The sequence below is a fragment of the Aristolochia californica genome, unplaced genomic scaffold, assembly GCF_029961685.1.
Source record: "Aristolochia californica isolate CCGP_79_NKW_82.1479 unplaced genomic scaffold, dmAriCali1.0.hap1 SCAF_11, whole genome shotgun sequence".
Lineage (NCBI taxonomy): Eukaryota > Viridiplantae > Streptophyta > Magnoliopsida > Piperales > Aristolochiaceae > Aristolochia > Aristolochia californica.
This window is the reverse complement of record NW_027181782.1, coordinates 14,357,372-14,384,339: the sequence shown is the minus strand read 5'-3', so window position 1 is coordinate 14,384,339 and position 26,968 is coordinate 14,357,372. Positions and strand designations below refer to the sequence as shown.

General features: G+C 36.5%; 1 protein-coding gene across 1 annotated transcript in view; it reads left to right on the top strand.

Annotated features, from left to right (window-relative positions):
- The first annotated feature begins 355 nt into the window (after positions 1-355).
- LOC137944646 (protein transport protein SEC23 D-like) overlaps positions 356-26,968 on the top strand; it is a 75,928-nt gene continuing 49,315 nt past the window's right edge. Inside the window, 7 exon segments of the mRNA XM_068790352.1 lie at positions 356-784; positions 787-870; positions 1,022-1,122; positions 1,124-1,195; positions 1,322-1,508; positions 2,601-2,746; positions 2,856-3,010. Coding sequence (XP_068646453.1) covers positions 445-784; positions 787-870; positions 1,022-1,122; positions 1,124-1,195; positions 1,322-1,508; positions 2,601-2,746; positions 2,856-3,010 — 1,085 coding nt within the window. The 5' untranslated portion in view covers positions 356-444.

Sequence of the window (26,968 nt, the reverse complement as noted above, 5' to 3'; positions counted from 1 at the left end):
TGTTTGATTTCTAAACCGTTCGGGTTTCTGAGTTGGGGTTCGGGTTCTCAAAACCCGACCCATGCTTTCGCCTCTGAATTAACCCGTTTTTTCTTTGGCCGGACTAGCTCAAACGGCGTTTATAATATCGCTGGTTTATACGAATCGAGGCAAGCAGGGTACGAAGTCTGTGTGTTTTTTTTCTCCCTCATTATTTGGGTTTTTATCGACCTCGCGACTCTGCAACTCTGCTGCTGTCTTCTCGTCGATGGCGGTTAGGGCGACAGTATCTCGTTTCCCGACCGATCCCGATGCACAGGAAGCCTCCGGCCTTCCTTGGGGAGTCACCGTTTCCCCATTTTCTCCAGTTGACGAGCTTGGTAACCCCCCTGTTTCCGGGTCCAACGGTAACCTTGTTCCTAGCTGCGATTAGGGCGACAGTATCTCGTTTCCCGACCGATCCCGATGCACAGGAAGCCTCCTGCCTTCCTTGGGGAGTCACCGTTTCCCCATTTTCTCCAGTTGACGAGCTTGGTAACCCCCCTGTTTCCGGGTCCAACGGTAACCTTGTTCCTCGCTGCGATTAGGGCGACAGTATCTCGTTTCCCGACCGATCCCGATGCACAGGAAGCCTCCGGCCTTCCTTGGGGAGTCACCGTTTCCCCATTTTCTCCAGTTGACGAGCTTGGTAACCCCCCTGTTTCCGGGTCCAACGGTAACCTTGTTCCTCGCTGCGATAATTGCTGGGCGTATTTCAATTCCTACTGCGAGCTTGAACAATGGGCTTGGACTTGTGCTCTTCCTAGTTTTTTGTTGTACTTCTGAACATAAATGCAGCATCTGAGGAGTTTTTGGAGTTGATCAAAAGTGCGCTACTGGCTGCTTTAGAAGGTGGGCAATTGTTTATCTCAGTATTGGCCTTCATAAGGTGATCAATATTTTAGAAGATCACCCTCAGCTTTTCACACATTTGTGGTTGCATTGGTAATTATTATTCTTGTTATGATAATGTTTTAATACCAATTACCTTTTACATTTGCAGCACTTGGGCCGGGTTCTCTGTTTGGGCTTGTTACATTCAGTCATAAGATAGGCTTATACGATGTGCAAGGACCCATACCAGTTGTCAAAAATGTCTTTATTCCCCCCAGATACAGATGCTTCATTGCCCTTTGAGCTTGAAGATGCCATGCCATTGTTTTCTTTCTTGGCTCCTGTATGTTTATGATGGACAATGTCAACATACCCTTGACTTCAAATTGTTAAAAAAAAAGAATCTCTACCAACACTACAATCAATTGGAAAATGGATTTTAGCGAAGGTTTGGTTCATTCTCCAACAGGTAGATACTTCCAAAGACCGAATAGCTGCAGCCTTGGAAACACTGAAACCTACAACTTCATGGGAAAGAACTATAGCTGCTGGACAAGGACTTGATGGTATATTATTAGGTGGCAGAGGTTTTGGAGCTGCAATGGAGGCTCTAATTAACTACCTTGGATCAGAATACGGAAATACATTTGCACTGGGTATGGTAAAGTCCAATTCTTACTTCCCTGTGCTTCTTTTACATTATCATGGACCAAAATAAATTAACATATGTTTCTTTTATAGTCATCTTTGTTCTAACTATTTAGTGATGTTTGTTGAAAATCAAGTAAATGCATATAACCTGTAAATGGATTTACAGAATGACATTTTGTTTCTTAGGAAGTGGTCTTGAATTGCAAAGCCTCCATCCTCGGATGAGAAAAGGCTTCTGATTCCCATTGAGGATGGAGCAGTGCTATGAGGAAATTTCGGTTAATCTTTCAACTTATTGACATCTAGTGGCACCAGATTTAGATCATCAAACATTCTTGTAGTTACTGCCACCAAAGTGTGTCATCCATGTTTGATGTCTTCCTCTTTTCCATGCACAAGATATATCTGGTTCTGTTTTCCTTATGGGTAGACTTATTCTTTCAACTAAAATCTATCATTAACTTTTTTCTAATAAAATCTTTTTCATTATTGAAAAAATGGCCTGTACCCCTTATTGCTGGATGCTCTCTCTTTAAAAAAGTTGAGTGTTTTCATTGTTCTTTTCCCATTGATGTTCATTAGTCATATGCATGCAACTTATTGTGAGGGATAAATCTGGAGAGTCATTCCTTGTTTTTCTATTCGTATTTTTGAAGATTTCTGCTTTGAATCTAGGATTGTCTTTATCCCTCACTATGAAAAGTATATGTTAATTCTATTAATTATGTCTTGTGAAACCATAATGGCTGGAAATGAGCTAAATGTTGCCAATTGAAAGAATTGGTTTTTCAATGGTTGATTATCAGTTTCCTGGAAAAGCACTGGTCACAATTTTTTTGGATACTTCCTCTTACCAGGTAATAACATGTTCTTTTCCTTGGGTGAAGTGTTTCCTCTCAAGGGCGACAATAGGGGCCTGGAAGAATATCTTGTCTCAATTTACCTTTCTGAATTTTGTTTTCTTAAAATTGACTGTACTAATTGTATTAGTATTTATAAACATTCGTTTATTGGTTATGTGGCTCCAAAATCGACTGCATTAGTGATTATCAGCATTTGTTTATTAGATATTTATGTGGGTCAAAAATTGATTGCAGCTAGGGTTTTTACATTTTTGTCTGGTCCTCCTGATTATGGAGCCAGTCAATTAGATACAAGGCGTTATGGTGAGCAATATGCCAGTAAAGGAGAGGATGCAGACTGTGCACTGCTTCCTGAGCAGACACCCTTCTACAAAGAACTGGTAAATTGCCTTATGCCTTATGCCTCTATATACAACCAAGTGCTGAAATGGTTGAGTTTTGTAGAATCTACAGACCTTTGGAAAAATAACCCATGATGACTTTGCACAGGCAGCTGTTGCTGTTCAATCGGGGGTTTGTGTGGACATATTTGATGTTACCAATGAATATACAGACTTAGCTTCATTAAAATTCCTTAGCATCGAGAGTGGCGGCTCACTGTTTCTGTACTCTAATACTGATGACTCTACACTTCCTCAGGACATGTAAGTTGATTTGCTTATATCCATCATTTTGAGAAATCATACTTTTTTTTTTTTGTTGTGAATGAACGTGGAATCACTTTTTTTGAATGATTGAAGAATGACATTTTTTTTGAAATGATGTAGAATGACATTAACTGTTCATCTGCATTGAAGAGTAAAATTCACTCTTAATTACTCAGAAAATATTTTTTTAATAGGGATCATTTTTTTTTAAATCGATTTTGGTGAGACGATTTGGCCTGCTCATTCATTCATGGGGTGCCATACTGTGAAAAGATCATGCTTGTAATGTTAGAGCTTAGGTGTTGCATGGGTTCAGTTATGCAGTGGAAAGTTGAATTTACTTTTACCTGTGTCGGCCTAGTTGCGTCCTCGGGATAACCCACACTAGTCAGCCTCCCTTGCATACAAATAGTTGGCACACGATAAACCTTTTCTCATATACACAAATCTGTCTACATACAAGATATTCGAGTGCTCCTTTGAGTCTCTTTGTCAATGTCTGATTGATTAACACTCATCCAGCCCCCCTATATGTAGTTGGGGAAATTGCTGGCCACATGCCCCTTCGAATGGTCATGTGCTTCTTGGCGCATGCCTCCTCATGTACAACTGCCCCAGCTAACACCCCATGACCCACGTGACTAGAAACCGTTTAGGAACCATTATAAGCTGAATTTTGATGGTAGCGCCTTTGGGAACCCGGGTTTGGATGATTTTGGTGGGGTGATTTTTGATCCGGGGCGGCACTGCCATACTCTCTTATTGTGGCCCTCTCGGAATTGCTGACTCGACCATTGCTGAGCTCTCTGGTCTCCTTCACGGCTTGTGTATTTTTAAGGATCGCTTTAGTGGTCTCCTTATCATGGAGGGAGACTCCAAGGTCGTCATCGGATGGTGCTCCACCTCATCCTTCCCCCGTGGCGTCACTGGCAGATTTTTTTTGATATTTTGGATATTGTATCCACCATTTCTTGTACTTTGTCTCATATACTTAGATCAGCCATTTCGGTTGCTGATTTGTGTGCCTAGGTCCCCCCTTTAATATCTTATTGTTAGGGGAGGTCTCCCTTGATGTATCTTCCCTTTCTTTGAAATAAGTTTATCATCATTAAAAAAAAAGTTGGCTGCCACTAATCTGACTTGCCTCCATGCCTTGGTGTTCAGGCACTAGTCCGTATGTGCCCAGCCTATACGTGCAGTGCCTAGGGGTGGCATCGAGTCGAGTCGAGCCGAGTTTGAATCTGCATATGTTCAAGTTGGGCTTGATTTAAATACTTCGAACTCAAGCTAGAGCCGAGCCCAGCCTTAAGCTTAAAATTGGAATTGAGCTTGAGCAGGGTTCAAGCTCCAACCTACATTTAAAACTTTGCATAAAATACAAGTCAAATAAACTGTGCATAAAATTATGCATAAATTTTACTTAAAATTGGGCATGACCTTTGTACATAAACTCTGCATAAAATTGTCTATAAATTTTGCATAAAATTGTTTATAAACACTGCATAATATTATGCCAATGGGACTAATATAAAAACATGACCTATATACAAAATGTGACTTTCATATACATTTCCCACTCTCTTGAGCCTAGCCAAACTCGAACCTGTATATGTTCGAGCTTTGCTTGATTTGAATACTTTGAACTTGAGTTCGAGCTCAAGCTTAGCTTTGAGACTAAAATTGGAATTGAGCTCAAGCCCAAGAATTTTAACCAAATTTGAGCTCAAGCTCGAGTCGGGTTTGAACTTTAACCTACATTTAAAACTTTCCATAAAATACATATTTAATATTAAGTTCAAAGAATCCTAAAAGTATGGAAAACAAATAGAGATAATCTTGCATATCAGAGTTATTAAGAAACAAAATATGACTAGATCTATAACTCATAAAGGATCTCAAAATAATTTGTATTGCATAAATTCTGTACTACATTGCATGGAGAGAATAAGGATGAAGGAGATCAAATGGGAGAAATGAGCTTACCTGTGGCTGACATATATTCTGTGACTTTCGTCTGCAACGCCCAGGTCAGCAATGTCTAAATGCGGTTGTGCGATGAAGAGATTGATAGCGCTGAAGATGGAACATGGCGGAAATAGGTTGAGGAAGGACTGAAATACGAAACTTCCGTAAAAATCTGAGCATGCATATTACTAGTGGTTGGTAATATGCATGCTCTCTTTTCTTTTCTTTTCCATTTTCCTTGTGCATCCAAACAAGAGAAACAACATTTTTCTTTTTTTTCTCTCTTATTTTTCATGGGCATCCAAACAAGAGAATCGATCTTTTAGTCCCATTCCTCTTCTTGGGTAAATCTTCCTCAACGTCCGTCATTTTTGAATAACTGGTGCGCCCAACACTGTCAATAATACCATACGGTTTGACATTGTGCACAGCCCCTTTAGGGAAAAACCTCACGGAAGGGAGCCAGTCCTGGTTATGAAAAAGCTGAGTCTCATCCCGCTCCGACCACAGATCGTTGCCTCCAGAAAATTGAGACCTGTTAGCCAAAGCCTTCAATTGCTCGTCGGCTTTGATGGAAAAGAGAGTTGGGGCTCGCTCAAGCTCAGAAACTGCGGCTCTAAGTTCTGCCCTCTGCCTCATTTCGTAAATCTGGCACTCACGGCAAAGACGGGCCTTTAGGAGTTGTTTGGCTTTTGTGGCCTGCATCCGCTTCCACTGTCATTTCGAGACTCCGCCGAGGTAGGTACAAGGCCCCCCACCCAGTTTGTCACGAGGTCAGATGAGCCTAAACTGACTTAGGCTAGTGGAACTCCAACTCCCGTGATGGCCTACCTTCAATTCGTCAATGGTAGTACAACCTCTCACCCCTTAGATCAACGTTGCAAACTCCTTCCTCTCAAATGAAACACGAGCAATGAAAAGATAGAAAGACAATGGAATAGGAAGAGAAAGTAACCTTGTATTAATACTAGAGAAGATTACAAGGAGTGGCCGTCCAAGGTGGAAGGCCAGCACTCTACAAAAACTCTCCCTCTCGTCTATGCTGAATGAATCTACAAGGGTTGAATGCCTTGGTATTTACAGGCTTCAACCCCTCCCTTCTCTCATGCTTCCGTCCAATGAGAGCAGAGATCCTCCCTTATCAAATCTCCTTGATTTGATCCTCCATTCAAATCCTTGATTTGCTCCTTTTTCTTAAAATTCGTTTTACCATTGTTATTTTCCTTAGACACTTTGTTAGCCGAATCATTCTTTCTCTCATATTCGGTTAACTTTTCAGCAGTAGATAAAACTGAAGCTAATGTCTTTACTTCCCGTCTTCTCAATTCTTGCTCAGCCCATGAGAAGTAAAGACATTAGCTTCAGCTTTATCTACTGCTGAAAAGTTAACCGAATATGAGAGAAAGAATTATTTGGCTAACAAAGTGCCTAAGAAAAATAACAATGGTATAACGAATTTTAAGAAGAAGGAGAAAGGGGAGAAGAAGTCATGGGCAAAGGACGCCAAGGCTAGGCCGGAAGAGAAGAAACGAGGGGACAAACAGAAAAAGAAGGTCCATTGTTTCATATGCGAGGGATTGTCTTAGAAAGAGGTATACAATACTAAATTGGAAATTATGGCCAGAAAAATAGAAAACTGTGAGGCAGGAATAACTCTTCTCAAACATAGATTAGATACAATAGAAAAAGATTCTTATGATGGTATCACTGTAGGATTAGAAGAACCAGAAACTTCCTACGTATGTAACCAAGATAAATTTTTTTCCAGTATCCTTGTTAGAGCAAAGATTATTTTCCCGAACAAACAATCCCTCGTGTTAGATGCTTTAGTAGATTCCGGCTGTACCAAATGTATTATCCATAGAAGATTAGTTCCTCCTCAGTTCCTTAAGAAAACCAATAAATAAGTGTTTAACCAATAGGTAGAAGGTACCTATAACCCATATACAACCTATTTTGATGAAGGCAAAATCCAGTTCTTTACCAACTGTTCAACTTTTTTTGGATCTTATCCTTGACCTTTAACATGGGTTAGAGATCTCAAACTCAAAGTAGACTTTATTTTAGGTCTTAATTTTATTCTTCATAACAATGGTTCTCTTTACTCCTTGTTTGCAATGTCCTTTTTACAACTATCTTTATAATTAATGTTCTGTCTTTTAGGGCAAGTGTTGGCTAAGTGTTCTGTCTGACAGAACATTAAAAGATAGAAGTGTTTTTGGAACTTCCTTCTGGAAGTTTTTACAACTATCTTTTCCTTCTCTTACGATTGCTTTCATGCTTATACTTTTCATAATATTAGGCATTGTTCTTGTTACCTTAATACTTACTGCTTTTATTGTGTGTTGAGTATTTTCGTTTTTGTTCATATTTACTACTTTATTTTAAGACGTCATTACAGAAAGGTATATAAGGCTGGAAACTACTGGGTGAGGGCTAAGCCCTGACAAACGCCTCTGCCTCAGTTGAGCCAAGCGTTGCTCTCGGTTGTCACAACACCGCTGTACCTTTTTATGTATATTTGGTTAATTAATAAGATAATAAAACAGTTTTTGAGATTTGTTTTGCGAATATTACCTATATATTACTTATACTTAGGATTATTATATAATACCTTAAGAGATTATTGTGCAATATCATAGGAACTTATAGCAACATATTGTTCTTGGTAATAATAGCATTAGAATTATTTGGATATTTTATATTTCTCCCATAACAAGTAGATAATCTTTTAGCCTCTGATATATTCTTATTCCTTAATATTTTAGCCAGAATCATAGATAGTACCTTAGATACATGATTTTTATCTTTGTAGCTTTAACAATAGTCTTTTGTAATTTAGTTATCTTTAGTTTTGTCTGATTTACCTTATTTTTATATTCATACAGAAGATTTGTAGAGACTCCTAGGCAAATATTTATACCTAGAAGACAAGTAATTAGAAGAACCCCAAATAATTCACCTCTAAATACTCCAAATTAAAGCAGATTATAGTAGTACCCCTCCGAATTGGTATCTATAGGATGGGAGGGAGGGAGGCTAAGTGTTTTGACAGAACATTAAAGACAAAAGCGTTTTAGGAACTACCTTCTGGCTAAGTGTTCTGACAGAACATTAAAAGACAAAAGCGTTTTAGGAACTACCTTCTGGAAGTTTTTACAACTATCTTTTCTTTCTCTTACGATTGCTTTCATGCTTATACTATTCATAATATTAGGCATCGTTCTTGTTACCTTAATACTTACTGCTTTTATTGTGTGTTGAGTATTTTCGTTTTTGTTCATATTTAATACTTTATATTCAGACGTTATTACAGAAAGGTATATAAGGCTGGAAACTAACAAATGCCTCTGCCTCAGTTGAGCCAAGCGTTGCTCTCGGTTGTCACAACGCCGCTGTACCTTTTTATGTATATTTTGTTAATTAATAAGATAATAAAACAGTTTTTGAGATTTGTTTTGCGAATATTACCTATATATTACTTATACTTAGGATTATTATATAATACCTCAAGAGATTATTGTGCAATATCATAGGAACTTATAGCTACATATTGTTCTTGGTAATAATAGCATTAGAATTATTTGGATATTTTATATTTCTCCCAGAACAAGTAGATAATCTTTTAGCCTCTGATATATTCTTATTCCTTAATATTTTAGCCAGAATCATAGATAATACCTTAGATACATGATTTTTATCTTTATAGCTTTAACAATAGTCTTTTGTAATTTAGTTATCTTTAGTTTTGTCTGTTTTACCTTATCTTTATATTCATACAGAAGATTTTTAGAGACTCCTAGGCCAATATTTATACCTAGAAGACAAGTAATTAGAAGAACCCCAAATAATTCACCTCAAAATACTCCAGATTAAAGCAGATTATAGTAGTACCCCTCTGAATTGGTATCTACAAGGAGGGAGGGAGGGAGGCTAAGTGTTTTGACAGAACATTAAAAGACAGAAGCGTTTTAGGAACTACCTTCTGGCTAAGTGTTCTGACAGAACTTTAAAAGACAGAAGTGTTTTAGGAACTACCTTCTGGAAGTTTTTATAACTATCTTTTCCTTCTCTTCCGATTGCTTTCATGCTTATACTTTTCATAATATTACGCATCGTTCTTGTTACCTTAATACTTATTGCTTTTATTGTGTGTTGAGTATTTTCGTTTTTGTTCATATTTACTACTTTATTTTAAGACGTTATTTCAGAAAGGTATATAAGGCTGGAAACTACTGGGTGAGGGCTAATCCCTGACAAATGCCTCTGCCTCAGTTGAGCCAAGCGTTGCTCTTGGTTGTCACAACGCTGCTGTACCTTTTTATGTATATTTTGTTAATTAATAAGATAATAAAACAGTTTTTGAGATTTGTTTTGCGAATATTACCTATATATTACTTGTACTTAGGATTATTATATAATACCTCAAGAGATTATTGTGCAATATCATAGGAACTTATAGCTACATATTGTTCTTGGTAATAATAGCATTAGAATTATTTGGATATTTTATATTTCTCCCAGAACAATTAGATAATCTTTTAGCCTCTGATATATTTTTATTCCTTAATATTTTGGCCTGAATCATAGATAGAACCTTAGATACATGATTTTTATCATTATAGCTTTAACAATAGTCTTTTGTAATTTAGTTATCTTTAGTTTTATCTGTTTTACCTTATCTTTATATTCATACATAAGATTTGTAAAGACTCCTAGGCAAATATTTATACCTAGAAGACATCTAATTAGAAGAACCCCAAATAAATCACCTCTAAATACTCCAGATTAAAGCCGATTAAAGTAGTACCCCGCGGGAGGGAGGGAGGAAGGGAGGCTAAGTGTTCTGTTTGACAGAACATTAAAAAAGACAAAAGCGTTTTGGAACTACCTTCTGGAAGTTTTTACAACTATCTTTTCTTTCTCTTACGATTGCTTTCTTGCTTATACTTTTCATAATATTAGACATCGTTCTTCTTACCTTAATACTTACTGCTTTTATTGTGTGTTGAGTATTTTTCGTTTTTGTTCATATTTACTACTTTATTTTAAGATGTTATTACAGAAAGGTATATAAGGCAGGAAACTACTGGGTGAGGGCTAAGCCCTCACAAACGCCTCTGCCTCAGTTGAGCCAAGCGTTGCTCTCGGTTGTCACAACGCCGCTGTACCTTTTTATGTATATTTGGTTAATTAATAAGATAATAAAACAGTTTTTGAGATTTGTTTTGCGAATATTACCTATATATTACTTATACTTAGGATCATTATATAATACCTTAAGAGATTATTGTGCAATATCATAGGAACTTATAGCTACATATTATTCTTGGTAATAATAGCAATAGAATTATTTGGATATTTTATATTTCTCCCACGACAATTAGATAATCTTTTAGCCTCTGATATATATATTCCTTAATATTTTAGCCAGAATCATAGATAGAACCTTAGATACATGATATTTATCTTTATAGCTTTAACAATAGTCTTTTGTAATTTAGTTATCTTTAGTTTTGTCTGTTTTACCTTATCTTTATATATTCATACAGAAGATTTGTAGAGACTCCAAGGCAAATATATATACCTAGAGGACAAGTAATAAGTAGAACCCCAAATAATTCACCTCTAAATACTCCAGATTAAAGCAGATTAAAGTAGTACCCCTCCGAATTGGTATCTAGAGGGAGGGAGGGAGGCTAAGTGTTCTGACAGAACATTAAAAGACAGAAGCGTTTTAGGAACTACCTTCTGGCTAAGTTTTTACAACTATCTTTTCCTTCTCTTCCGATTGCTTTCATGCTTATACTTTTCATAATATTAGGCATCGTTCTTGTTACCTTAATACTTATTGCTTTTATTGTGTGTTGAGAATTTTTCGTTTTTGTTCATATTTACTACTTTATTTTAAGACGTTATTACAGAAAGGTATATAAGGCTGAAAACTACTGGGTGAGGGCTAAACCTTGACAAACGCCTCTGCTTCAGTTGAGCCAAGCGTTGCTCTCGGTTGTCACAACGCCGCTGTACCTTTTTATGTATATTTGGTTAATTAATAAGATAATAAAACAGTTTTTGATATTTGTTTTGCGAATATTACGTATATATTACTTATACGTAGGATTATTATATAATACCTTAAGAGATTATTGTGCAATATCATAGGAACTTATAGCTACATATTGTTCTTGGTAATAATAGCATTAGAAGTATTTGGGTATTTTATATTTCTCCCAGAACAATTAGATAATCTTTTAGCCTCTGATATATTCTTATTCCTTAATATTTTAGCCAGAATCATAGATAGAACCTTAGATACATAATTTTTATCTTTATAGCTTTAACAATAGTCTTCTGTAGTTTTGTTATCTTTAGTTTTGTCTGTTTTACCTTATCTTTATATTCATACAGAAGATTTGTAGAGACTCCAAGGCAAATATTTATACCTAGAGGACAAGTAATTAGAAGAACCCCAAATAATTCACCTCTAAATACTTCAGATTAAAGCAGATTAAAGTAGTACCCTTGGGAGGGAGGGAGGGAGGGAGGCTAAGTGTTCTGTTTGACAGAACATTAAAAGACAGAAGCGTTTTAGGAACTACCTTCTGGAAGTTTTTACAACTATCTTTTCCTTCTCTTCCGATTGCTTTCATGCTTATACTTTTCATAATATTAGGGACAGAACATTAAAAGACAGAAGCGTTTTAGGAACTACCTTCCGGAAGTTTTTACAACTATCTTTTCTTTCTCTTACGATTGCTTTCATGCTTATACTTTTCATAATATTAGGCATCGTTCTTGTTACCTTGATACTTACTGCTTTTATTTTGTGTTGATTATTTTCGTTTTTGTTCATATTTACTACTTTATTTTAAAACGTTATTACAGGAAGGTATATATGGCTGGAAACTTTCAGGTGAGGGCTAAGCCCTGGCAAACGCCTCTACCTCACTTGAGCCAAGCGTTGCTCTCGGTTGTCACAACGCCACTGTACCTTTTTACGTATATTTGGTTAATTAATAAGATAATAAAACAGTTTTTGCGATTTGTTTTTCGAATATTACCTATATATTACTTATACTTAGGATTATTATATAATACCTTAAGAGATTATTGTGCAATATCATAGGAACTTATAGGTACATATTGTTCTTGGTAATAATAGCATTAGAATTATTTGGATATTTTATATTTCTCCCAGAACAAGTAGATAATCTTTTAGCATCTGATATATTCTTATTCCTTAATATTTTAGCCAGAATCATAGATAGTTCCTTAGATACATGATTTTTATCTTTATAGCTTTAACAATAGTCTTCTGTAATTTAGTTATCTTTAGTTTTGTCTGTTTTATCTTATCTTTATATTCATACAGAAGATTTGTAGAGACTCCTAGGCAAATATTTATACCTAGAGGACAAGTAATTAGAAGAACCCCAAATAATTCACCTCTAAATACTCCATATTAAAGCAGATTAAAGTTGTACCCCTCTGAATTGGTATCTAGAGGGAGGGAGGGAGGGAGGGAGGGAGGCTAAGTGTTCTGACTGAACATTAAAAGACAGTAGCGTTTTAGGAACTACCTTCTGGCTAAGTGTTCTGACAGAACATTAAAAGACAGAAGCGTTTTAGGAACTACCTTCTGGAAGTTTTTACAACTATCTTTTCCTTCTCTTACGAATGCTTTCATGCTTATACTTTTCATAATATTAGGCATCGTTTTTGTTACCTTAATACTTACTGCTTTTATTGTGTGTTGAGAATTTTTCGTTTTTGTTCATATTTACTACTTTATTTTTCGTGCTTTGCTTGATTTGAATACTTTGAACTTGAGTTCGAGCTCAAGCTTAGCTTTGAGACTAAAATTGGAATCGAGCTCAAGCCCAAGAATTTTAACCAAATTTGAGCTCAAGCTCGAGTCGGGTTTGAACTTTAATCTACATTTAAAACTTTCCATAAAATACATATTTAATATTAAGTTCAAAGAATCCTAAAAGTATGGAAAACAAATAGAGATAATCTTGCATATCAGAGTTATTAAGAAACGAAATATGACTAGATCTATAACTCATAAAGGATCTCAAAATAATTTGTATTGCATAAATTCTGTACTACATTGCATGGAGAGAATAAGGATGAAGGAGATCAAATGGGAGAAATGAGCTTACCTGTGGCTGACATATATTCCGTGACTTTTGTCTGTAACGCCCAAGTCAGCAATGTCTAAATGCGGTTGTGCGATGAAGAGATTGAAAGCGCTGAAGATGGAACATGGCGGAAATAGGTTGAGGAAGGACTGAAATACGAAACTTCCGTAAAAATCTGAGCATGCATATTACTAGTGGTTGGTAATATGCATGCTCTCTTTTCTTTTCTTTTCCATTTTCCTTGTGCATCCAAACAAGAGAAACCACTTTTTTGTTTTTTTTTCTCTCTTATTTTTCATGGGCATCCAAACAAGAGAATCGATCTTTTAGTCCCATTCCTCTTCTTGGGTAAATTTTCCTCAACGTCATTTTTGAATAACTGGTGCGCCCAACACTGTCAATAATACCATACGGTTTGACATTGTGCACAACCCCTTTAGGGAAAAACCTTGCAGAAGGGAGCCAGTCCTGGTTATGAAAAAGCTGAGTCTCATCCCGCTCCGACCACAGATCGTAGCCTCCAGAAAACTGAGACCTGTTAGCCAAAGCCTTCAACTGCTCGTCGGCTTTGATGGAAAAGAGAGTTGGGGCTCGCTCAAGCTCAGAAACTGCGGGTCTAAGTTCCGCCCTCTGCCTCATTTCGTAAATCTGGCACTCACGGCAAAGACGGGCCTTTAGAAGTTGTTTGGCTTTTGTGGCCTGCATCCGCTTCCACTGTCATTTCGAGACTCCACCGAGGTAGGTACAAGGCCCCCCACCCAGTTTGTCACGAGGTCAGATGAGCCTAAACTCATTTAGGCTAGCGAAACTCCAACTCCCGTGATGGCCTACCTTCAATTCGTCAAAGGTAGTACAGCCTCTCACCCCTTAGATCAACGTTGCAAACTCCTTCCTCTCAAATGAAGCACGAGCAATGAAAAGATAGAAAGACAATGGAATAGGAAGAGAAAGTAACCTTGTATTAATACTAGAGAAGATTACAAGGAGTGGCCGTCCAAGGTGGAAGGCCAACACTCTACAAAATCTCTCCCTCTCATCTATGTTGAATGAATCTACAAGGGTTGAATGCCTTGGTATTTATAGGCTTCAACCCCTCCCTTCCCTCATGCTTCCGTCTTATGAGAGCAGAGATACTCCCTTATCAAATCTCCTTGATTTGATCCTCCATTCAAATCCTTTGATTTGCTCCTTTTTCGTAAAATTTGTTTTACCATTGTTATTTTCCTTAGACACTTTGTTAGCCGAATCATTCTTTCTCTCATATTCGGTTAACTTTTCAGCAGTAGATAAAACTGAAGCTAATGTCTTTACTTCCCGTCTTCTCAATTCTTGCTCAGCCCACGGGAAGTAAAGACATTAGCTTCAGCTTTATCTACTGCTGAATAGTTAACCGAATATGAGAGAAAGAATTATTCGGCTAACAAAGTGCCTAAGAAAAATAACAATGGTATAACGAATTTTAAGAAGAAGGAGAAAGGGGAGAAGAAGTCATGGGCAAAGGACGCCAAGGCTTGGCCGGAAGAGAAGAAACGAGGGGACAAACAGAAAAAGAAGGTCCATTGTTTCATATGCGAGGGATTGTCTTAGAAAGAGGTATACAATACTAAATTGGAAATTATGGCCAGAAAAATAGAAAACTGTGAGGCAGGAATAACTCTTCTCAAACATAGATTAGATAAAATAGAAAAAGATTCTTATGATGGTATCACTGTAGGATTAGAAGAACCAGAAACTTCCTACGTATGTAACCAAGATAAATTTTTTTCCAGTATCCTTGTTAGAGCAAAGATTATTTTCCCGAACAAACAATCCCTCGTGTTAGATGCTTTAGTAGATTCCGGCTGTACCAAATGTATTATCCATAGAAGATTAGTTCCTCCTCAGTTCCTTAAAAAAACCAATAAATAAGTGTTTAACCAACAGGTACAAGGAACCTATAACCCATATACAACCTATTTTGATGAAGGCAAAATCTAGTTCTTGACCAACTGTTCAACTTTTTCTGGATCTTATCCTTGACCTTTAACATGGGTTAGAGATCTCAAACTCAAAGTAGACTTTATTTTAGGTCTTAATTTTATTCTTCATAACAATGGTTCTCTTTACTCCTTGTTTGCAATGTCCTTTTTACAACTATCTTTATAATTAATGTTCTGTCTTTTAGGGCAAGTGTTGGCTAAGTGTTCTGTTTGACAGAACATTAAAAGACAGAAGCGTTTTAGGAACTAACTTCTGGAAGTTTTTACAACTATCTTTTCCTTCTCTTACGATTGCTTTCATGCTTATACTTTTCATAATATTAGGCATTGTTCTTGTTACCTTAATACTTACTGCTTTTATTGTGTGTTGAGTATTTTCGTTTTTGTTCATATTTACTACTTTATTTTAAGACGTTATTACAGAAAGGTATATAAGGCTGGAAACTACTGGGTGAGGGCTAACCCCTGACAAATGCCTCTGCCTCAGTTGAGCCAAGCGTTGCTCTCGGTTGTCACAAGACCGCTGTACCTTTTTATGTATATTTTGTTAATTAATAAGATAATAAAACAGTTTTTGAGATTTGTTTTGCGAATATTACCTATATATTACTTATACCTAGGAATTTATATAATAACTTAAGAGATTATTGTGCAATATCATAGGAACTTATAGCTACATATTATTCTTGGTAATAATAGCAATAGAATTATTTGGATATTTTATATTTCTCCCAGAACAATTAGATAATCTTTTAGCCTCTGATATATTCTTATTCCTTAATATTTTAGCCAGAATCATAGATAGAACCTTAGATACATGATTTTTATTTTTATGGCTTTAACAATAGGCTTTTGTAATTTAGTTATCTTTAGGTTTGTCTGTTTTACCTTATCTTTATATTCATATAGAAGATTTGTAGAGACTCCTAGGCAAATATTTATACCAAGAAGACAAGTAATTAGAAGAACCCCTAATAATTCACCTCTAAATACTCCAGATTAAAGCAGATTATAGTAGTACCCCTCCAAATTGGTATCTACAGGAAGGGAGGGAGGGAGGCTAAGTGTTCTGACAGAACATTAAAGACAAAAGCGTTTTAGGAACTACCTTCTGGCTAAGTATTCGGACAGAACATTAAAAGACAGAAGCGTTTTAGGAACTACCTTCTGGAAGTTTTTACAACTATCTTTTCTTTCTCTTACGATTGCTTTCATGCTTATACTATTCATAATATTAGGCATCGTTCTTGTTACCTTAATACTTACTGCTTTTATTGTGTGTTGAGTATTTTCGTTTTTGTTCATATTTAATACTTTATTTTCAGACGTTATTACAGAAAGGTATATAAGGCTGGAAACTACTGGGTGAGGGCTAAACCCTGACAAATGCCTCTGCCTCAGTTGAGCCAAGCGTTGCTCTCGGTTGTCCCAACGCCGCTGTACCTTTTTATGTATATTTTGTTAATTAATAAGATAATATAACAGTTTTTGAGATTTGTTTTGCGAATATTACCTTTATATTACTTATACTTAGGATTATTATATAATACCTTAAGAGATTATTGTGCAATATCATAGGAACTTATAGCTACATATTGTTCTTGGTAATAGTAGCATTAGAATTATTTGGATATTTTATATTTATCCCATAACAATTAGATAATCTTTTAGCCTCTGATATATTCTTATTCCTTAATATTTTAACTAGAATCATAGATAGTACCTTAGATACATGATTTTTATCTTTATAGCTTTAACAATAGTCTTTAGTAATTTAGTTATCTTTAGTTTTGTCTGTTTTACCTTATCTTTATATTCATACAGAAGTTTTGTAGAGACTCCTAAGCAAATATTTATACCTAGAAGACAAGTAATTAGAAGAACCCCAAATAATTCACCTCTAAATACTCCAGATTAAAGCAGATTATAGTAGTACCCCTCCGAATTGGTATCTACAAGGAGGGAGGGAGGGAGGCTATGTGTTCTAACAGAACATTAAAACACTGAAGCGTTTTAGAAACTACCTTCTTGCTAAGTGTTCTGATAGAACATTAAAAGACAAAAGCATTTTAGGAACTACCTTCAGGAAGTTTTTACAACTATCTTTTCCTTCTCTTCCGATTGCTTTCATGCTTATACTTTTCATAATATTACGCATCGTTCTTGTTACCTTAATACTTACTGCTTTTATTGTGTGTTGAGTATTTTCGTTTTTGTTCATATTTACTACTTTATTTTAAGACGTTATTACAAAAAGGTATATAAGGCTGGATACTACTGGGTGAGGGCTAAGCCCTGACAAACGCCTCTGCCTCAGTTGAGCCAAGCGTTGCTCTCGGTTGTCACAACACCGCTGTACCATTTTATGTATATTTGGTTAATTACTAAGATAATAAAACAGTTTTTGATATTTGTTTTGCGAATATTACCTATATATTACTTATACTTAAGATTATTATATAATACCTTAAGAGATTATTGTGCAATATCAAAGGAACTTATAGCTACATATTGTTCTTGGTTATAATAGCATTAGAATTATTTCGATATTTTATATTTCTCCCAGAACAAATAGATAATCTTTTAGCCTCTGATATATTCTTTTTCCTTAATATTTTTGCCAGAATCATAGATAGAACCTTAGATACATGATATTTATCTTTATAGCTTTAACAATAGTCTGCTGTAATTTAGTTATATTTAGTTTTGTCTGTTTTACCTTATCTTTATATATTCATACAGAAGATTTGTAGAGATTCCAAGGCAAATATTTATACCTAGAGGACAAGTAATTAGAAGAACCCTGAATAATTCACCTCGAAATACTCCAGATTAAAGCAGATTAAAGTAGTACCCCTCCGAATTGGTATCTAGAGGGAGGGAGGGAGGCTAAGTGTTCTGACAGAACATTAAAAGACAGAAGCTTTTTAGGAACTACCTTCTGGTTAAGTGTTCTGACAGAACGTTAAAAGACAGAAGTGTTTTAGGAACTACCTTCTGGATGTTTTTACAACTATCTTTTCCTTCTCTTCCGATTGCTTTCATGCTTATACTTTTCATAATATTAGGCATCGTTCTTGTTACCTTAATACTTACTGCTTTTATTGTGTGTTGAGTATTTTTGTTTTTGTTCATATTTACTACTTTATTTTAAGACGTTATTACAGAAAGGTATATAAGGCTGGAAACTACTGGGTGAGGGCTAAGCCCTGACAAACGCCTCTGCCTCAGTTGAGCCAAGCGTTGCTCTCGGTTGTCACAATGCCGCTGTACCTTTTTATGTATATTTGGTTAATTAATAAGATAATAAAACAGTTTTTGATATTTATTTTTCGAATATTACGTATATATTACTTATACGTAGGATTATTATATAATACCTTAAGAGATTATTGTGCAATATCATAGGAACTTATAGCTACATATTGTTCTTGGTAATAATAGCATTAGAATTATTTGGATATTTTATATTTCTCCCAGAACAATTAGATAATCTTTTAGCCTCTGATATATTCTTATTCGTTAATATTTTAGCCTGAATCATAGATAGAACCTTAGATACATGATTTTTATCTTTATAGCTTTAACAATAGTCTTCTGTAATTTAGTTATATTTAGTTTTGTCTGTTTTACCTTATCTTTATATTCATACAGAAGATTTGTAGAGACTCCAATGCAAATATTTATACCTAGAAGACAAGTAATTAGAAGAACCCCAAATAATTCACCTCTAAATACTCCAGATTAAAGCAGATTAAAGTAGTACACCTGGGGAGGCAGGAAGGGAGGGAGGCTAAGTGTTCTGTCTGACAGAACATTAAAAGACAGAAGCGTTTTAGGAACTACCTTCTTGAAGTTTTTACAACTATCTTTTCCTTCTCTTACGATTGCTTTCGTGGTTATACTTTTGATAATATTAGGCATCGTTCTTGTTACCTTAATACTTACTGCTTTTATTTTGTGTTGAGTATTTTCGTTTTTGTTCATATTTACTACTTTATTTTAAGTCGTTATTAAAGAATGGTATATAAGGCTGGAAACTACTGGGTGAGGGCTAAGCCCTGACAAACGCCTCTGCCTCAGTTGAGCCAAGCATTGCTCTCAGTTGTCACAACGCCGCTGTACCTTTTTATCTATATTTGGTTAATTAATAAGATAATAAAACAGTTTTTGAGATTTGGTTTGCAAATATTACCTATATATTACTTATAGTTAGGATTATTATATAATACCTTAAGAGATTATTGTGCAATATCATAGTAACTTATAGCTACATATTGTTCTTGGTATTAATAGCATTAGAATTATTTGGATATTTTATATTTCTCCCAGAACAAGTAGATAATCTTTTAGCCTTTGATATATTCTTATTCCTTAATATTTTAGCCAGAATCATAGATAGATCCTTGGATACATGATTTTTATCTTTATAGCTTTAACAATAGTCTTCTGTAATTTAGTTATCTTTAGTTTTGTCTGTTTTACCTTATCTTTATATTCATACAGAAAATTTGTAGAGACTCCTAGGCAAATATTTATACCTAGAAGACAAGTAATTAGAAGAACCCCAAATAATTAACCTCTAAATACTCCATATTAAAGTAGATTAAAGTAGTACCTCTCCGAATTGGTATGTAGAGGGAGGGAGGGAGGGAGGCTAAGTGTTCTGACAGAATATTAAAGACAGAAGCGTTTTAGGAACTACCTTCTGGCTAAGTGTTCTGACAGAACATTAAAAGACAGAAGCGTTTTAGGAACTACCTTCTGGAAATTTTTACAACTATCTTTTCCTTCTATTACGATTGCTTTCATGCTTATACTTTTCATAATATTAGGCATCGTTTTTGTTACCTTAATACTTACTGCTTTTATTGTGTGTTGAGAATTTTTCGTTTTTGTTCATATTTCTGCTTTATTTTAAGACGTTATTACAGAAATAGGATTAGATACAAGGTGAAGGATTTACCTCGGAAATAGGTAGTTCTTCTAGAAATCTTAATATAGTAGACAAAATAACAGGAAGGAGAAGTGTAGACCAAAGAGATATACAATTAGATGAAATAATAGATATAGATCAAGACATTGCTATATTTAGCAAGAATCAATTAAACCTTCTTAACCCCAGACAATTATATAGAACAAGACCATTAAACTTTAATACCGGATATAGACATTACTGAGAAATCCAGATTAGTTGTGTAGGACAAGATTCTGTTAACATTAACTTAATAGCAGAACAAGCCTTTAAAGAAATAGGGGTAAAAGGATTCATTTAGGTCTGATTGTAATAGGGGTAAAAGGATTAGAACGAAAACATCTAGGAACTAAAACCTTACTTAGTATCCACGATGATAGATGGGCAGACCCTAAAAAGGCAATGTTAGGAATCACTGAGGTAGATATGAATCAAAATGGAGGAATATTTTATTGCTCCCCAGACTTCCTTATTGGACTACAAGATTTTAGAAAATATATCAAAATAGGTATTCAGACAAAAGGATATGAATCCTTTGTAGGAAACAATCTTTTATTGTGTATTGAATTCTAAGGAAGGTGTACTTGTTCTAGCACTACTAGGTTCAAGGTTAAAATAGATGATGTAGTTAATTTAATAGGAAACAATGGAATAAAATTAATTAAGCCTATTAAATATTCTCCAGACATTTTAGCAGGATTAGAATGGAACCTTAAATTTAGAGAAGAAAAAATAATCAGTCCTGAAGAAAGTATCATGTACACAGATACTAAAGGTAACAGAAATATTAGATTTAATAGCTATGAACAAAAGAATATAGAAGATACAGAATCAATCTCTCGTGAAAATTATGACCTAGTCAATATAGAATTAGAAACAGATGAGATAATATACCCTAAAGAATTATATATATATATATATATATATATATATATATATATATATATATATATATATATATATATATATATATATATATATATATATATATATATATATATATAGAGAGAGAGAGAGAGAGAGAGAGAGAGAGAGAGAGAGAGTCTGGTCTGCAGCTTCTATACCTAGGGCTTTTAGACAAGGGATGCAAGCTTCTAGGGAACACTGATTGCATTTTAGCTCTTTGTTTTTTGCTAGGATACCAAGCACATTAAAAAGAGGATTACTATCTAACCCTGTATTCCATGACCACGCATGTACACATTCTGAAGTAGTGTCCACTCTTAAGGTTCTTAATTACTCAGAAAATATTTTTTTAATAGGGATCATTTTTTTTTTTAAATCGATTTTTATGAGACGATTTGGCATGCTCATTCATTCATGGGGTGCCATACTGTGAAAAGATCATGGTTGTAATGTTAGAGCTTAGGTGTTGCATGGGTTCAGTTATGCAGTGGAAAGTTGAATTTACTTTTACCTGTGTCGGCCTAGTTGCGTCCTCGGGATAACCCACACTAGTCAGCCTCCCTTGCATACAAATAGTTGGCACACAATAAACCTTTTCTCATATACACAAATCTGTCTACATACAAGATATTCGAGCGCTCCTTTGAGTCTCTTTGTCAATGTCTGATTGATTAGCACTCATCCAGCCCCCCTATATGTAGTTGGGGAAATTGCTGGCCACATGCCCCTTCGAATGGTCATGTGCTTCTTGGCGCATGCCTCCTCATGTACAACTGCCCCAGCTAACACCCCATGGCCCACGTGACTAGAAACCGTTTAGGAACCATTATAAGCTGAATTTTGATGGTAGCGCCTTTGGGAACCCGGGTTTGGATGATTTTGGCGGGGTGATTTTTGATCCGGGTGGCACTGCCATACTCTCTTACTGTGGCCCCCTCGGAATTGTTGACTCAACCACTGCTGAGCTCTTTGGTCTCCTTCACAGCTTGTGTACTTTTAAGGATCGCTTTAGTGGTCTCCTTATCATGGAGGGAGACTCCAAGGTTGTCATCGGATGGTGCTCCACCTCATCCTTCCCCCCGTGGCGTCACTGGCAGATTTTTCTTGATATTTTGGATATTATATCCACCATTTCTTGTACTTTGTCTCGTATACTTAGATCAGCCATTTCGGTTGCTGATTTGTGTGCCTAGGTCCCCCCTTCAATCTCTTATTGTTAGGGGAGGTCTCCCTTGATGTATCTTCCCTTTCTTTGAAATAAGTTTATCATCATTAAAAAAAAAGTTGGCTGCCACTAATCTGACTTGCCTCCATGCCTTGGTGTCAGGCACTAGTCCGTATGTGCCCAGCCTATACGTACAGTGCCTAGGGGTGGCATCGAGTCGAGTCGAGCCGAGTTTGAATCTGCATATGTTCAAGTTGGGCTTGATTTAAATACTTCGAACTCAAGCTAGAGTCGAGCCCAGCCTTAAGCTTAAAATTGGAATTGAGCTTGAGCAGGGTTCAAGCTCCAACCTACATTTAAAACTTTGCATAAAATACAAGTCAAATAAATTGTGCATAAAATTATGCATAAATTTTACATAAAATTGGGCATGACCTTTGTACATAAACTTTGCATAAAATTGTCTATAAACTCTGCATAAAATTGTTTATAAACACTGCATAATATTATGCCAATGTGACTTATATAAAAACATGACCTATATACAAAATGTGACTTTTATATACATTTCCCACTCTCTAGCCAAACTCGAACCTGTATATGTTCGAGCTTTGCTTGATTTGAATTCTTTGAACTTGAGTTCGAGCTCAAGCTTAGCTTTGAGACTAAAATTGGAATCGAGCTCAAGCCCAAGAATTTTAACCAAATTTGAGCTCAAGCTCGAGTCGGGTTTGAACTTTAACCTACATTTAAAACTTTCCATAAAATACATGTTTAATATTAAGTTCAAAGAATCCTAAAAAGTATGGAAAACAAATAGAGATAATCTTGCATATCAGAGTTATTAAGAAGCGAAATATGACTAGATCTATAACTCATAAAGGATCTCAAAATAATTTGTATTGCATAAATTCTGTACTACATTGCATGGAGAGAATAAGGATGAAGGAGATCAAATGGGAAAAATGAGCTTACCTGTGGCTCACATATATTCCGTGACTTTCGTCTGCAACGCCCAGGTCAGCAATGTCTAAATGCGGTTGTGCGATGAAGAGATTGAAAGCGCTGAAGATGGAACATGGCGGAAATAGGTTGAGGAAGGACTGAAATACGAAACTTCCGTAAAAATCTGAGCATGCATATTACTAGTGGTTGGTAATATGCATGCTCTCTTTTCTTTTCTTTTCCATTTTCCTTGTGCATCCAAACAAGCGAAACCACATTTCTCTTTTTTTCTCTCTTATTTTTCATGGGCATCAAAACAAGAGAATCGATCTTTTAGTCCCATTCCTCTTCTTGGGTAAATCTTCCTCAACGTCCCAACACTGTCAATAATACCATACGGTTAGACATTGTGCACAACCCCTTTAGTGAAAAACCTCGCGGAAGGGAGCCAGTCCTGCTTATGAAACAGCTGAGTCTCATCCCTCTCCGACCACAGATCGTAGCCTCCAGAAAATTAAGACCTGTTAGCCAAAGCCTTCAATTGCTCGTCGGCTTTGATGGAAAAGAGAGTTGGGGCTCGCTCAACAACCTCCCACGGTCGCTCAAGCTCAGAAACTGCGGCTCTAAGTTCCGCCCTCTGCCTCATTTCGTAAATCTGGCACTCACGGCAAAGACGGGCCTTTAGGAGCTGTTATTTTTTTTGGCCTGCATCCGTTTCCACTGCCATTTTGAGACTCCGCCGAGGTAGGTACAAGGCCCCCCACCCAGTTTGTCACGAGGTCAGATGAGCCTAAACTCACTTGGGCTAGCGGAACTCCAACTCCCGTGATGGCCTTCCTTCAATTCATCAAAGGTAGTACAACCTCTCACCCCTTAGATCAACGTTGCAAACTCCTTCCTCTCAAATGAAGCACGAGCAATGAAAGATAGAAAGACAATGGAATAGGAAGAGAAAGTAACCTTGTATTAATACTAGAGAAGATTACAAGGAGTGACCGTCCAAGGTGGAAGGCCAGCACTCTACAAAAACTCTCCCTCTCGTCTATGCTGAATGAATCTACAAGGGTTGAATGCCTTGGTATTTATAGGCTTCAACCCCTCCCTTCTCTCATGCTTCCATCCAATGAGAGCAGAGATCCTCCCTTATCAAATCTCCTTGATTTGATCCTCCATTCAAATCCCTTGATTTGCTCCTTTTTCTTAAAATTCGTTTTACCATTGTTATTTTCCTTAGACACTTTGTTAGCCGAATCATTTTTTCTCTCATATTCGGTTAACTTTTCAGCAGTAGATAAAGCTGAAGCTAATGTTTTTACTTCCCGTGGGCTTAGCAAGAATTGAGAAGACATGAAGTAAAGACATTAGCTTCAGCTTTATCTACTGCTGAAAAGTTAACCGAATATGAGAGAAAGAATTATTCGGCTAACAAAGTGCCTAAGGAAAATAACAATGGTATAACGAATTTTAAGAAGAAGGAGAAAGGGGAGAAGAAGTCATGGGCAAAGGACGCCAAGGCTAAGCCGGAAGAGAAGAAACGAGGGGACAAACTGAAAAAGAAGGTCCGTTGTTTCATATGCGAGGGATTGTCTTAGAAAGAGGTTCCTCAATGCTGCTCAAACTGAGGTGAACAATGGAGGGATTGAGCCTAGGTTGGGCTCCTTAACACTTCTCCATGCTGTTGTCCGTTCAAAGGAAGAAGGCTACTCCACTTCCGGTAAGACTTCTTTTTATCTCTCTAACACTTGCTGGACGTACTGTTAGAGTAGTGGTAGACATTGGCGCCACCTACAACTTCCTTTCGTCGGTGGAGGCTAGGCGCCTAAATATACGAGGAGAGAAAGATGGGACCAAAATGAAAGCTGTAAATTCTGCTGCTCGTGAAGTCCAAGGCATTCCCAAGAACGTCCCGGTGGAGATAGGCAAGTGGGTTGGATTTCTGAATTTTACTATTGTTGTCATGAATGATTTCAATGTGATTTTGGGAATGAAGTTTTTCACGGTTTGTAAGGCATTTGTAATGCCGCATGTTGGGGTAGTGGGGATTATGGACGAGAAAAGTCCTTGTACTATTTCTGAACTTGACAACAATGATGTAACAAAAAAGGACTTAATGCTATCAGCCCTCCAGCTTAAGAAAGGTCTTAAGCAGGGCCGCTCTACTTACATTGCTTTTATTTGTGCTGGTAGAGGTCATGCCTACCCCTAAAGAGATACAAGCCGTACTGCATGAATATAGAGATGTCATGCCTGAACAACTTCCAGCGAGGTTACCACCTAGGAGAGGGGTAGACCATCGCATAGAGCTTGAGCTCGGAGCAAGAAAGCCAGCACAAGCACCATACCAAATGGCGCCCAAAGAGCTGGACGAACTGCGAAGACAACTCAGTGAGCTGCTGGACGCTGGGTTCATAAGGCAAAGCAAAGCACCTTATGGGGCCCCTATACTGTTTCAGACTAAGAAGGATGGAAGTATGAGACTGTGCATCGATTGCAGGGCGCTCAACAAGGTAACTATAAAGAATAAGTACCCTATTTCTCTCATTGCAAATCTCTTTGATCAGTTGAAAGAAGCGCAAGTTTTCTCCAAATTGGATTTTCAAAGTGGTTATTACCAAGTCCGGATTGCTGAAGGAGACGAGGGGAAGACTACTTGTGTAACCAGATATGGGGCTTACGAATTCATGGTTATGCCCTTTGGCCTAACCAATGCACCTGCAACATTTTTCACTCTCATGAGCGAGGTATTTTCCGAATACTTGGACAAGTTTGTCGTTGTTTATTTGGATGACATCGTGGTGTATAACAAGAGTATGGACAAGCACAAGAAACACCTGCGAAATGTTGAGAAATAATCAGCTGTATGTCAAGGAGGAGAAGTGCTCCTTTGGGTTGCAAGAGGTGTCCTTTCTTGGACATTGGATAGGGGGAGGACGGATATGGATGGACAGCAAGAAGGTGGAGGCTGTGCATGACTGGTCGATCCTTTCCAAGGTGATTGAGCTTAGGAGTTTCCATGGTCTTGCAAATTATTACAGGAGGTTTATCAAGGGTTTCTCAGCTATAGCAGCCCCCTTGACCGACCTTCTCAAGAAAGACCAAAAGTGGCAATGGACGGACTCATGCCAAAGATCTCCAACGGCTAAAGGACACCATGGTGGCTGAACCTGTGCTGCACCTTGCTGATTTCAGCGAGCCGTTTGTGGTAAATACAGATGCCTCCAAACAAAAGGATATGAATCCTTTGTAGGAAATAATCTATTATTATGTCTTGGATTCTTAGGAAGATGGACTAGTTCTAGTACCACCAGGTTTAAAGTTAAGGTAGATGATGTAGTAAATGTAATAGGTAATAAAGGAATCAAATTACTTAAACCTATTAAGTATTCTCCAGATATTTTGGTAGGACTAGAATGGAATCTTAAATTTAGAGAAAAAAAAATAATTAGTCCCGAAGAAAGTATCATGTATACAGACACAAAGGGTAACATAAACATTAGATTTAATAGCTACGAACAGAAAAATACAGAGGACACTGAATCAGCCTCCTGTGAGAACTATGATTTAGTTAATATTGAATTAGAAACAGATGAAATAATATATCCTAAGGAACTAGAATTAAAACTGGTAGAAAGAGAACTTCTTCACCTGGAAAAAGATCTGATAAAAAACAAGAGGATAAAAGTAGAAGAATACTTGTATTACGACAGTGAAATGAAACATTAGAATAGGAAAATTGCGTTTAGAACCAAAAGAAGATGAAACCTTTAGTTTCAAAGAATATATGGATGAAGAAAGTTCTACTAATATTCCCGGAAGTAGTTACACTACGTATCCAAGACCTCCACCTAGAGAAGTATATTATTCAGGCAACAT